This window comes from Rhea pennata, unplaced genomic scaffold (genome assembly GCF_028389875.1).
Source record: "Rhea pennata isolate bPtePen1 unplaced genomic scaffold, bPtePen1.pri scaffold_40, whole genome shotgun sequence".
Lineage (NCBI taxonomy): Eukaryota > Metazoa > Chordata > Aves > Rheiformes > Rheidae > Rhea > Rhea pennata.
The window spans coordinates 1,459,541-1,473,777 of NW_026907681.1; the positions used below are offsets into that span (position 1 = coordinate 1,459,541).

The 14,237-nt window shown below is 48.0% G+C and overlaps 1 protein-coding gene across 1 annotated transcript; it reads left to right on the plus strand.

Moving 5' to 3' along the window:
• The first annotated feature begins 3,515 nt into the window (after window positions 1–3,515).
• On the plus strand, window positions 3,516–9,081 carry LOC134154742 (leucine-rich repeat-containing protein 52-like). Its single transcript, XM_062601417.1, has 4 exons — window positions 3,516–4,140; window positions 7,715–7,961; window positions 8,752–8,874; window positions 9,018–9,081. The coding sequence occupies exons 1-4, from the start codon at window positions 3,516–3,518 to the stop codon at window positions 9,079–9,081; spliced, it is 1,059 nt and encodes a 352-aa protein (XP_062457401.1).
• The last annotated feature ends 5,156 nt before the right edge of the window (window positions 9,082–14,237 follow it).

Below are 14,237 nucleotides of genomic sequence, written 5' to 3' on the forward strand. Positions count from 1 at the left end.
AAAATAATCCCTGCTGCTCTCATCCAAAGGACATGCCCAAAACGCATCCTTTAAATCTATCACACTGTACCATTGATCATCCGGGTGTAACTGATTTAACAGAGTATGTGGATTTGCTACTACTGGGAACCTAGTCACAGTTCTCTTATTGATTTCCCTCAAATCATGCACCAATCTATATTTGCCATCCTTTTTCCTTACTGGTCATATTGGGGTATTAAAAGGGGACATACAAGGTTCCATTAGCCCCTGTTGTAGTAACCTCTGAATTTCAGGTTTTAATCCCCGCCTGCCCTCTTCGGACAGGGGATATTGCTTAATTCTCGTTGGTACACCCGGGTTAGTTATAGTTACCTTAAAAGGTTTAATATTCAATTTGCCCACACTGTCTGGAGTGTACCAAACTTCCGGGTTTATGCTTTGTTCATCCTCTATTCGGAGAGGACACAATTTAATTTGTAGTCTATTATCTATCACTTCTAAACTTATGCCTAATTCTATTATCAAATCTCTACCTAACAGGTTATACTCAGCTTCAGGTACCAAAAGTAAAGGTCCCACACCTATCTTGGAACCTGATTTGATTAATACTTCTTTTATAACGAGAACCCCAAATGGTTCTCCTTTTGCCCCAATTACTTGTACCCTTTCTGCCGAGGCCTTACACCCTAAAGGTAAGGTTTGGACCGTAGATCTTTCAGCCCCTGTGTCTATGAGGAATTCCATTTCCTCACACTGGGGACCTACTTTTAATTTTATCAAGGGCTCGTTTTTTTCTCGGGTCCCCAGCAAATAGAGCCCCTGACACCCCTACTCATGCTTGAACATCTGCTCATCCTCTTTTCTCTGTCGACATTCTCTCTTAATATGACCCTTTCTATTACAATAAAAACAGATCACATTTCTTTGTCCCTGACCATTTCTCCCTTCTTTTCTCTCAAGCTTCCCACGCACCATCCTAGGCCTTCCTCTTTGACCTTCCCGTACTGCTGCCACCATCATTCGTACTTGTTTCTTCTCTTTTTCATCCTCTCTCCTAACATACACCTTCTGTGCCTCTCTCAGGAGTTCATCTAAACCCTTATCTTGCCAGTCCTCTATTTTCTCTAACTTTTTCCTAATGTCCGTCCAGGATTTGGCCACAAACTGAGTTTTAAGTAAGGCCCCTCCCACAGGAGTCCCTGGATCTAAGCCACTATACAACTGCAAGCTTTTTCGCAGCCTTTCTAACCATTCTGTCGGGGTCTCATCCCGCCTTTGCTGTTCATTAAAAGCCTTATTAATATTCTGTCCCCTTGGGACTGATTCCCTTATCCCCTGAATGATAATGGTTCTTAAGTCTTGCATATGACCGCGATGGATTGGGTCCTGGTTATTCCAATTAGGCGACTGCATCGGCCACTTAACATCTGCTGCCGGACCTTGCTGGTGTTGTTGGTCCCAGATTCGCATGCCAGCTCGCCTAATCATCCCTCTTTCCTCAAATGTGAACAGGATTCCCAGGATGGACTGTAGCTCCTCCCAAGTGTAAATATTTGGTCCTGGAAACTGGTCCACCTGCTCTGCCACTCCCAGTGGGTCTTCTAGTAGGTTTCCCATTTCCTTCTTAAAATCTCTCACGTCCCCGGAATTAATGGGGACGGCTACATATCCTGTCCCCGGTTGGGGTCCTCCCATAGCTATTTCCCGCAGTGGATATAATCCTCCTTCGAGACTTAACCCCTGTGCTGTAGTCTGACTCCTAGTTACTGGTCTCTGGGGACTAGGGTTAGCCTCGCCATCCGACTCCCCCGAGGACGGAAGTTCGGTCGGCCCGGGAAGAGAAGGGGCCGTAGGTATAGGAGGGAGTATATAAGGGGGTGGCGATAATGGGATCTCTAATTCTCGCTTCTTTTTTCCCCCGCCCTCCTTTTTCTTTTAATGGGTATAAAAGGGTTCTCGCCTCTGGATTTATCCAGAGGTGTGCATACTCGCTCTCTTCTAAGCTGAAGGGCTCCTTTGAATTTACGTAACTATTTGGGGCCTGGCATATCCAGTCCTCAGATGAACCAAAAGGGGGCCAGAAAACACTTTCTCCTTTTATAGGTTTGTTGCCCCAGACTTCAATACAATAATATATCATCTTAACTTTACTTTTTCCCCGCCTAGAAGGGGAATCATCCCATCAATCCTAGTGGGCTATCCGGAGTCTTCATTCGGTCTTCGTGCACAAAGATTACTTGGGGTTGCCGGCTCCTTTTTGCTTGTGGCTAATTTAGGGTTCGTCGGTGAAGGGCTTGAGTGAAAATCGCTCTCGACAGAGGCGAACTCGGCGGGGCGCCTCCCCTTCCGAAGAGCTTTTCAGTCCATTGCCTTCATCCGAGTCACGGCACCAAATTTGTCATAAGTTACTCTCTTGAAGGTTAATTCATACAGAGAGTTTGTTAAATCATGTGAACAATTTATTTAATTAAGTAAGCAGCCACAAGCAAAACAGCGCTGGGCGGCCGGGGAGTCTCAGCTCCGCCAACGGCGCGCGCCTCCCTCACACACAGTCCCCCCTTATAGTCTGCGTTGTAATTTCCCGGTGCGTCCCGCGCATGTGTGAGTTGCTGGGGGGGTCGTCTGAAGCTCTCTGGTGGTCGTGGAGAGGAAGGCCGTGGTCTTCTTCTGTCTCTTTATTTTGGTTTGTCTCCTTGTGAGTGATCACAGGGGTTTGCTTATCTGTTGTGTTGACTCCCTTTTGGGATGCTGTTCTGTGAGAAAATTACAGGCGCCTGCTTATCCTTTCTTTATCCTTTTACCTTCAAAACCTCTGAGCAGCTTGTTGCTTACTTCAGCTCTTCATAGTCCTGCAAGATAGCTAGGGCCCCGACACTGGTTCCACAAGGGGTCATATAAGCTTTTGTGCTTACCATAATTTATTTGTCTGACACCATGTCTCAACCCTGATTGTTGTAAAACCTCCTCCTCCCCCTCCATCGGCTTATTCCTCCTTCTAAACAATGAACAAATAGTTACAATTTTTTACACAAATGACCACGCCTCGGCTTTTGACATTATTTGTGACAGCAACTGCATTTGCTCACACCCGCCCTGCACACACTTGGTGTCCTCATCCAGGGAGCACCTGCCTCGTAGGCCTACAGGCGTGCGCTTTCACTCCGACGAAAGCAGCACGGGCTCAGCAAGGCCGGTCATGTCAGTGTCCCCCAAACTAGGTGGCTTTTGCAAGCTGCTGACATCACGGAGGTGTCAGCTGGCAATGAGCGTGACATGGAGACACTCTAGCCACCGCTCTGCACTTGCAGATCCAGAAAGTGGGTGAAACGCGGCTCCGCTTCCAGCCAGGCAGGCTGCCAAGGAGCCAGGTGAGCCACAGAAGCAGAGCGCTTCCCAACAGCCTTGCCGCTGGACATCTCGTCGGCATGGCTGTAATGACAAAACCACTTCCCTAGGTCCCCTCCTTTGCAGCTCCTCCGTGCCTGTCTGTCTGTACTCCCTAAGGGGCCGTGCACTCTGGGAGGTGTTAGATCATGTCTCTTCCAGGTGGACACCAGCCCCTGAGCCTCATGTTTCTTTTGGGGCTGGGGCTGGCATCAGAGACTATCAACTGCCCAAGCAGGTGCAGCTGTCAGTACCTGGAAGTGAACTGCACAGGGCAACAGCTGCAAGAGCTCCCTGTGACCATCCCACTGGATACCAGGCAGCTGATTCTGGCAGCAAACAAGATCTCATACCTGCCTGCAGTGGAACTGAGCTTCCTCGCTGACCTGGTCTATCTGGACTGCCGGGAGAACCTCTTGGGGGATGATCTGGATTTCGCTTTCGTTGGTGGGGCCAAGCTCGTCTACCTGGACCTCAGCTTCAATAACCTCACACAGGTCACCTTCAGCACCTTCTCACAGCTCATCAGCCTGGTAGTGCTGAAGATGTCAGACAACCCCAACCTTGTGGAGATTGAGAAGGATGCCTTTGCCAACAACACCTGGCTGAGGTATCTGGACGTGAGCCGGACTGGCTTACTATTCCTGGACACCAGCACTGTCCGTGACCTGCCCAACCTGAGGGTTCTGGGGCTCAGTGTCAACCTTTGGCACTGCAACTGCTCCTTCTTGGACTTCACTGCATGGATGACAAAGAGCAACGTTCATTTTCCAGGTGAGGGCTGTGTAAGCAGGACCCCTCTCCTCCCTGCGCCTGCAGATCTGGGCAGAAGAGAGAGGGTATTCTGGTCTCTGCCCCAAAAGTTTGGCACATTAAGGACTGGAGAGGTCAGACAGCACAAGCTCCTTTTAGCTCATGGGGCTGTGCCACTGCATGTCAACTGCAAGTCCAATCTTTTACTTTTACCACTGAACACGGATAAGAGCAGCTCCGTGCACTCTGTCCCACAGAGAATCACACTTGCTCACACCCTCAGGACAGAGAGGGAAGCATCGGGAAGCGTAACCAGTAGCTAGGCTATTGCTACTTCTATAAAGTGCCTGCCCCAGCTGCAGGCGGTATCACTGCGAGCTTGTTATCATTTTTGTCACTGCGAGTCACAAGCACCTTACAGCTGCAGTGCCAAGAGTGAGGAGCCCGAGGAGGCTCTGGGGAGAGCTGCAGAGAAGGCTACTGCTCTGATTTTCCTGCCTTTTCTTCAGCTGCTCGATAGACTGTATCTTTTTGTTGCTGCTGCAGTATGGCTGCGTCCATAACAGTCCGTTAAAAACCCCTCTCTCCGTGGAGATGCGTGAAGTGCTCTGCTCCTGCCTCTGTTCTGTCCTGCTCTGCTCAGCCTCTCCAGCCCTGAGCTGCCCACCGTTCTGCCAGTGTCCCCTTCACCTCAAACACCTCCTGCTACTCTGTTCCTGCACAGCGCTGCAGAAAGGCAGCTCTCCTTTGCACAACCTCTAGAGCAGTCCTGCTACAAACACAACTGGGCTGAAACCCAGCCAGCCCCGCTTCTGCTCTCAGCTGGCGCTGGATAGGGTCTCCAGGAAAAGGTCTGCTACTGTGGCAAGAGTTTTGCTGCTAACTTCAGTGGGACTATAATCACACCCCATTCCCTGCTGACCCATCTCCACATGTGAAGAGTGGACGCAATGCCTTTTTCCGTAAAAGTACGGCAGCTGTTGTGCTAAAGCAGATCAAAACGACAGTTCCTATAACCTCCAGCTATCACAGTGCTTCTAGCTCGCAAAGCAGGTACATTTGACAGGTTCTCAGGATCAAGCCGTGATCCAAATGCTCTGAATTCGGCAAAAGACTTTTGCTGTTCCCATGGGGGGTTCTGGTTTGGGTACCGGTGAAATGCGATTGACAGGGTAAAACAGAATGCAAGTTAAGACTGTGGTCAGAAAAGCGTCCCTGTATCCTTATGACTGACGGGCTTCATATGTTCCCACTCTTCCACCAGCATCCCAGAGCAAATTGGCTCACTTTTGTTTTAAGTTATCCAAAATAATCAATGTACATGCATTGCAGATGAGCGTCCGCTTGAGTTCCTCTGACTTCTGCAGCAGAAAGGCACTTACTCCCGAGTAAGAGCAGTTTATTGACGGCAGGAGCCTTCTTTCCTTACATCATCTGGCTCACCAAAATCCAGCTCTTTTCCATCTTATTGAGAGAGTCTACAGCTGGACCACAGATATTGAATATTCATGAGGCAAAGTGATCACTGGTTCCCTTTTCCAAAGAAACACTACTCCCAAGCGTAAAAATTTGTTATGCAGCTATGAAATTTGTATTTGATTTTCCAATTTGAAAAGGAACACATCACTGCACCAATGAAAAAAGCTTGATCCTCAGTAATTCACAATAAAATAATGAAGGAGAGCTGGGGAAAAAAAAAGAAATTTGAGAAAACCTGTCCATCAAGTAAGAAAAAGGCACAAAAGAACCATAAGGAAGGGCAAGGGAAGCTGGTGTTAGGACAGAACAGAATTAGGGATGTCTGAGTGTCTTAATAGGCGTAGTAAATGCCTGTAAAGGTACTTATTGTCCTCATACAGGTTACAGACAGTTATGGAACAGTGTAGCGAAGTCCTACCCCTAGCAGTCGCCAGGTAGTTTGGAGATAACACGTGGAAGCCCTGAACAGGAGAGTAAAGCTCACTGCAGGTGGTTTGGAAGGCTACGAGCAGAAAAGCAAGTGGCAGCGAGGACTGGACGTATTCGTGTGGGTCCCTGCACAATCCCGGGAAGGATGGGAAAGAGACCAAGGCACCTACTGAAACCTTTCTGATGAGGCTGGGAGGAGATGGAATAGACTGCGCCAGGGCTGGGAAGAAACGACCCGTCTCCCTGCTTCCACGTGTCAGGGCAGGGGAGAAAGAGCGGAAAGACTCAGCAGCAGCCAGCGGAGGCAGCTCCAGTTTCCTCCTCTGTCAGACTTTGCTGCTATGTCCCAGCCAGGTGCTGCGGGTGAGTCAGCACGAGGTGTTGTATTTCCTGGAACTGGTGTGAGAACTGGGTAAACTTTAATGCTGCAGGTAAGTGTATCCACGCTGGGAACCCCGGATCACGTGCGCCTATCTGCATCCAGGCAGGGAAAAGCAACTCCCTGTTTGTCAGGCCTAGGCGGCCCTAAAACGAGGGTTGTCCCAGGAGCTGACAGCTCTAGCAGAGGGACGGTGGGACAGACGGAACTGAGGGGCAACGCAGAGCACTGAAATCTGCTGCAAGCAGATCCCTGTCCCGGCCTTTAGAGAGCCACTGCAGCTTCACAGACCACTTTGTGCCAGTGTTTTACGCTCAGCTGGAGCTGCGCACGGTCGAGGCGCAGGCGGGAAGTTCCCACAGCTCGACGGCTTGGGGTAAGGGTGAACGAGCCCCGCAGTTACGCTCCTGACAGCGAGCGATAACAGCACCAACGGTCTCTGCAGCTGTATCCACTCGTCAACGTATAACAAAATACAACATAACATAATACAGTATAAATTGTTGCTCGTCCCTCTCCCCTGCTCCCTTTCCCTAAGGACCACCCATCCAGCACTTCCAGCAGCGACCGACACGGTTCTGTCGCAGTAACCGAGTCTGTCGCACTGATTTCAAAACCCCCAGGGGAAGGAGGCGGCTGTGCTGGAGGCCACACTGGCCTTCTACAAACACCAGGAAGAGACATTGCTTCCTACTACGCCCAGCCTTCACTAGCTCCAGAGGGAAAAACCAGCACCTGTTTTCTCACGGCCTAGACTACAATACGGCAGAGCACAGTCATTATTTCGGCGGAACTGAATTACTGAGGACTTTCTTCTTTTTCTTTCACACAACAAGCTCGGTGACCCCTAACTGCAAACAACCCAAGTTTCACAGCTTGACTCTGTGGATGCAGACCTCACTATGCCAGCATAAAACAACCTCTTTCAGCTTAGCCTATGGCATGTCAGAAGATGTTTAAGGTTTTTTAAAAAAAAATCACAAGAGCTTTTATATTAAAATGAAGGTGCTCAGTTAGCAGAACTCAACAGTGCAGGTACAGCAGCTTGACACTGCGGTATAATCCAACCGGCAGTATTTTCCTATCGCGACAATAACACAGAAATCGTTCTGATCATTCTGGCTACCTGGTTTGGCAAGGGACGGACTACGTATTTTCCCCCAGGCTCTTCAGGGAAAGGAGTGTGAAGTGCGGAGACATTTTTCAAAGGCTTTAGGAAACTCCTCCACTGCTTTTCTAGCAGGACTCCTACCCACTATTGCTCAGGACACGGACAAGTTAGTCTTGCTTCTGCTTTTCCCTCTGCAGGTGCCGAGAACATCACCTGCTACATGCCAGAAGGTCTACGCAGCTTGAAAATGCCCGCAGTGGAGGCACAGCTCCAGCTGGACTGCCTGATCCAACTGCACAAGCAGGACTACATCTTTCTGTGTCTCGTTGGCTTCTGTATATTCTCAGCTGGCACTGTGGCAGCCTGGCTGGCTGGCATCTGTGCAGTGATAGATGAACTCTACACTGCAAAATCTGCCCCCCACCGGGGCGCAGGACATCATTGGCAAAATATCGAGTGGCCACTAGAACTGTGGACAGTGCCTATCTGCCAACCAGGAGCATTAGCACTCCTCCTGTACCATATGATACCCGCTGAAAAGCAGGATCAGCATGGGGCCTACCACGTCCCACAAACAGGCTTGAGCAATTATGTCCCATGCACAGGAAAGGCCCCAGAACTGTGCTGTAGCCAGGGAGTTTACCTTTACCAAGGTCTCTGGGCCACAAAACCCAGCAGAGCTTGCTGGGACCAGCCCCGAGAGCTCACTGGTGCCCCAAAGAATCTGAGAATCTTCTGCTGTGCAAAGGCAGGTATATGAGCAAAGAGATTAATAACAGAGTTGTCAAGTCAGGATCTTATATTTACATCTAGGCTCTAAAGCAGGGTGCTCCTGTCACCAGAAGCCCAGGGCTCCAGTTGGTGAGCAGTAGTGGGGGCCAAAGGCTGCTGGAAACCAGGTCACCTGTTTCCAAGCCTTAATGCAAGCACAAGAATTTAAGTTTAAGCTTTGAGTTTCTGAAAAGCTTGCATGTGCCCCCCTCCCCACCCCTAAACCTGGGCAGCTCAATAAGAAAGAAACAAATTTTCTCCCCAGAGAAACTATAAAGAAGAAGCATCCACATGTCGCAGTTAAATGCAGAGACTGACACTTTGGGGGAAAAATAATCTGGCATTTTTGTAACTGTTGAAAAAAAAAGACGCCCCTCGGTTGGATCCAAAAATCGATTTAATTGCCTAAATGAGGATTTTGACCAGTCGCTAAAATTCCAGAGGCGTCTAATTCCTGTAGCAGGTACTTCTCGGATTCTCCTGAGCGCCCCACGAGCCCCTTGCAGGCCAGCGAGGGGCAATGCCAACACCTGCCCTGCGCAGACGAGCACCCAGATCCTTCATGCGCCACAACTGGCATCAGCAGGTAGGTTTGGTCCCGACCCTAAGGACTGCGCGGAGCGGGCTTCAATCATGCTGGATTAGCACGGGCTGAAGCGTTTTGCTCATTTAGGGCTTTCAGGAACCTGGGATCCCACCGGGTCCTGTTTTCTTCCTTTCTTACACCAGCAACGGTGAAAAGATGCCCTCTGTCCTCTTGCAGTGGGGCCCCACTACACCGCCACTGGTTTAGGAACATTTTGCATGTTTGTCCCCTTACAGACCTAGAAAATCCTCCTGAATTTTAAGGTTGGTATCATATATCGCTGAAGCTGGAATCTTTTAACATAAAACGTATTGCCTACACATTATCAAAGTATTCTTGGAAATGACTTGTGTTTTGATACCAAAGTGTATATACAGACCAGAATAAAGGGAGGTGCAAATAAGATCCTGTCATTTGCCTAACACTGCCATTTGCCTAGGGAGGTATCTGCTTGCATGAAAAAACACAGCAACTTCATGTGCCAGACGCTGGCTTCTTCATCCGACACCAGCTGGATCTGGTGAAATAAAAGGGAAAAGCATGGTAAAATTCCATTAAGCATGCTAAACATGCTATCTTATAACCAGTACACTGTGACCTGTCTGCAGACTGTGAATCAAAAGTGAAATTACCAAGAAGTGATCTTGCCTCTAATCCATAGGCCCCAAATAGGCAAGAGTGGACGCAGAGGCGCAGTCTAACGGGCGACAGATGTGTGTTTGTTCACGCGTATACCAGAGAAGCCTGTAAAGTCTAAAAAAAAAAAAAAAATCACCAGTTAGTTGCAGTAAAGTTTCTGTGGGAAAAGCAAAGCTGAAACAGTTTTTAAAAAGCTAAAAATCATCTCCTGAACTATCACGTTACCGAGCTCCAAGACTAACCTGATCTTAAAGGCAGAAAGATGATCAATTAGCTGAACTGGAATTTAAACTATAGCCTATATCAAGGTACACTCACCAATTTTCGGGTCCTCTCTGCAATATCTGACTTTTTTTGTGAGATCACTTCTTGCAAAGCTGTCTAACAAGAAAAGAAACAAAGCAACAAACTTACAACAGGAACATCTTTTCAACTGCTACCTCCTTTACTCTTCCAGCTTAGATCTGTCAACAGAACAGACAATTGCCCTAGTGTGGGTTAAGACTCTTTCAGGGGAAGAGCTACCTTATACTAAGCTAATCTCCCAGATGCAAGCCACAGTTAAGGTCATACACCTCACTGCTATTTAAATCTCACTGATAGTTTCTCTGGAATGCCACAACTAGCAGATAAAATAGCAGTCTGTAGAAACTTAAAATATAGGGAAGGAAAACATTGTTGAAAAGCCACTGGAACATCAAGGAGGCAGGCAGCCGTAGGTGACTTGGAGTAGGGGTGACAGATGGCACTAACTTCGGAAGGTTCTCTCCATCAGAGTGGGCAGGCAGAACAGAAAACAAGAACATAGCCCATAGCTCCCAAGAGCCAAAACAGCTACCTCTGTACTACGCAGTGCTATCAGCACCCTTCTCTGTACTACCACGCCAAAGCCTTTTCGGCATGCTTGCATGTCTCACTTGCCATCCCAGCTCCATCCCAACCAGCAAATACTGGTGCCATTTTACTTCCTCTGCTCTCATCAGCCCTTGTGGTTTGTTACACACACCCAATCTTCTTTGCCAGAGGTCATGTTTTTACTTTGAGAAGGCCTACATTAATACACCAGGTCTCCAGTAATAAGAAGGTGAAACATGGTTAATATTAAAAGCAGACAGACGGCTTACAGTAGCACCTCCAAAAAAAAAAAAAAAATACTAACCAGATTTTCATTTCTCTGAAGTGACAGAAAAGGTTACCTGTGAGACCTAGAAGAAAGCTGCCCTTGCTGGAAAGTAGCATTCTTCCCTACCAACACCACCTTGGCTTTTTTTTCTTTCTTTTTTTTTTTTTTTTTTTTAAGAGCCTTTCCTTGGGTAACCCTTCTTAGGCCTCAGTCTATTTCCCAACATAGTTCACCCTCAGTTCTGAGTAAACCCTTCATATTCTGTTCCTTTTAACAAGAAAAGAGGTGCCTCTCCATTCACCACAACAATGTATTTCAAAAGAAAAGACCCTAGCTCTGATTCCAAGCATGTTTCACATCACTTATGGGTAAACAAAGAGGTAAGGGGAGGGATTAAAAAGAATGTGGTGTTGTAATACCTTTTTTGTTTTAAATCAGAAAAGTCCTCTTTATCCTTCACAAAAGTAGGGGAAGGGGACAAAACAAACAAAACCAACACAAAAATAAGGAACACCTGTGATCAGAAGCTACAGCAGCATTCCAGAGAAAGGGGTAAAGAGATCATACCGTTTTCCGACGATAGTCGTGGTTTAGCAGTTGCTGCAATTCCTGAATGTCATCAGACAGCTGCCTGAACTCTGCTTGCTCTTCTACAGGAACAGTGCTAAGCAAACATAAATAAATAAATAACACAACCACACACTGAGATATTGACAGTGTCAGCATTATTAGCAAAATCGATAGATTAGTGAGGCTAGAACAACCACTCTAGAAAGAATTCATCCTTAAGAGCTTAGACGATCAAAATGATGGTTTCTAATTTAAGATCCACCACAGTCTCTGAGCTACAAAATACAGTTTTCCTCTCACAGCAACCAGGCACTCCCAAAGTCTTATTCTTTGCTCACAACAGCTCTTCTGGCCTCTCACCAGACAAGCCCCTCCTCTAACAGGGCACAACCCAACAGAAACTGCTTTATACTTCCGGGCTTGCTTCCCAAAGAGGCTAAACAGCAAAGTCAAGTGCCAGTGGAGAAGCTGAGTCTGCCCAGACTAAGCTAAACAGGCTTGGAGGAAAGCTCAAAAATATTACTTCGCTTTGAGAACCAAGCTACAAAGCATGGAGGTGCACATGCTGAGAACGTGTGATGGGGTAAGGGAGAGAAGGTAGACAGTTTGAAAGAAAACTCTCCTAGGAAAGCAAGATATGTTTCACTGCCAGGAAACAAAGCTAACTACTGTCTCAACTTACTGCCTCTACACCGTCTGCCCTTCACAGCAAGCTAGTCCCACACACACCAAAGCCCACACCCGTTACTCAAAGCAAGTACTTTTCTTCTAGTCCAAGAGGAACTACCACCTCAGCTGTCACAGACAAGCAGAAGGGAGGTAGAGGGGCCAAACTTCTGAGCACCGGTTGGGCTGTCCACTATCTACACCAGGTGCAGAGAAGCCTGTTGTTCTCGGTCTGCTCTATCAAACCACAAAGCTCAACTAGTAAGTTCCCAGTTGCACACCCCACACATGCACTGGGAACAGGAGAGCTAGCCAAGAAGGTTAGTGCAACTCAGCTCCTACTCCTTATACTCACTTCAGCTTCTCCAGCTTCACTGCTGCCTCTTGATTTGCTGTCTCCAGCTGTTGCAGTTTCTCCATAGCTCATTTCTGCAAGTTAATTACGTGGAGATGTTTTTATTCTAGGGGAACACCGTTTACATTTTGGGTTCTCTCTGAGCTCTGCTAATCACGTATTTCATTTGAAACGCACCATCTCTAAACCCACAGGAAAACCCCAGCGTGTTTCTAAAACATGCAATTAAGAAGTACAACCTCTATGTTCTCAAACTGAGGTTAACATTCCTTATGTTTTAGCAAGCATCAGGAGTAACACAGCCCCGAATCTTACATAGTTCGCCTGTAAATCCAAGTAGACTCCACGGCGTGATTCTCGAAAATGTATAAAGTTGAGAATGCCACTCAAGAAGCGAGCTGTCCTCTTTGCTTCTGAAATTAGAATTGCAAGTCATCACTGTTTTGGTCTCCATGCATATTGCAATCACTTAGGAAAAGGTGGGCCAAGCATAATTCACAGAGGAGGCAAGGGATCGCAGAAACAGGGCTTGTCTTCCTCTGCCCCCCCAGCAGGAACATCAGTAACGGGCAACACTCTCACAAGCTAAGACAGACCCAGAAGTGAAAGCGTTCTTCACAACAGCCTGTCCTAAGCTTTGCGGCGCAGCAGAATCGCCGCAGCTGGGAACCGCGGAGACGGAAGAGCAGCTTTCACCATCTAACCGCTCCCTGCGGAGGTATTTGCCTAAGGACTCCAGAGAGAACTCCACAGAGTTCAGGCTACTTTCCACGGCCACGTATTCCCACACCATTTCAAGAGTGCCACAGCTTGATGGACAAACTACTAGCAGTCGAGTGCCAAGCGGGCAGGAAAGCAGCCTGCCTGTCAAGTGCCACCACCCCAATCCCCCTACACTCCCACACAGGACAGACAGCATCACAAGCACTTGCTTACTTGGACTTAGAACATCAGCAATCTCAAAGTCATTAACATGGCACACCGGGAGAAAGCGCTCCCTGCAAGGAAGCAAAACATAGATCTATCTGCAGCGACCATTGCAGTTTTTGTGCTATAGTCGCTCACTCAAAAGAGATTTTCTCCTCTTACCCCAGAGCCCAGGTGCAGTAAGCACGCAACAACAAGTCCTCTCAGGAGACTAACACAGTACGATCGCCTGCACAGATTAGTGTTTAACGCTCCCATCCCTGCAGCAAAGGTATCTCGAATTCGGGGGGCAAGTTCACCTAACAAGGGCTTCAGACCCCTTTTTGGGTATGATGATGAACTTCTGGCCATTCGCGGTACCCCCAGGCGCTCCAACCCGCCCTTTCACTCCCCCACCCTCTAAATCAAGTCACTAACGCAGCCTCCTAGTCCTCACAGTAAAGGTAACGCATCGATTTAGACAAAAGACAGCTGCCAAGGTTTTTCTTTTCTATTACAACCTTGCTGCCTCTTGCTCGCCTGCAAATTTCATTTTGCTCCAAACCAGAGAGCACAGAAAGCGCTGCAGCCACTGTAATAAATTGTAACTATTTGTTCATTGTTTAGAAGGAGGTTTTACAACAATCAGGGTTGAGACATGGTGTCAGACAAATAAATTATGGTAAGCACAAAAGCTTATATGACCCCTTGTGGAACCAGTGTCGGGGCCCTAGCTATCTTGCAGGACTATGAAGAGCTGAAGTAAGCAACAAGCTGCTCAGAGGTTTTGAAGGTAAAAGGACGAAGAAAAGATAAGCAGGCACCTGTAATTTTCTCACAGAACAGCATCCCAAAAGGGAGTCAACACAACAGATAAGCAAACCCCTGTGATCACTCACAAGGAGACAAACCAAAATAAAGAGACAAAAGAAGACCACGGCCTTCCTCTCCACGACCACCAGAGAGCTTCAGACGACCCCCCCAGCAACTCACACATGCGCGGGACGCACCGGGAGATTACAACGCAGACTATAAGGGGGGGACTGTGTGTGAGGGAGGCGCGCGCCGTTGGCGGAGCTGAGACTCCCCGGCCGCCCAGCGCTG

Coding starts and splice junctions, on each gene's coding strand:
- LOC134154742 (XM_062601417.1), top strand. CDS start 3,516: ATGTCTCTTCCAGGTGGACACCAGCCCCTGAGCCTCATGTTTCTTTTG. Junction 4,141..7,714: donor GAGCAACGTTCATTTTCCAG/GTGAGGGCTGTG, acceptor TTCCCTCTGCAG/GTGCCGAGAACATCACCTGC. Junction 7,962..8,751: donor CGGGGCGCAGGACATCATTG/GCAAAATATCGA, acceptor TTCCTGTAGCAG/GTACTTCTCGGATTCTCCTG.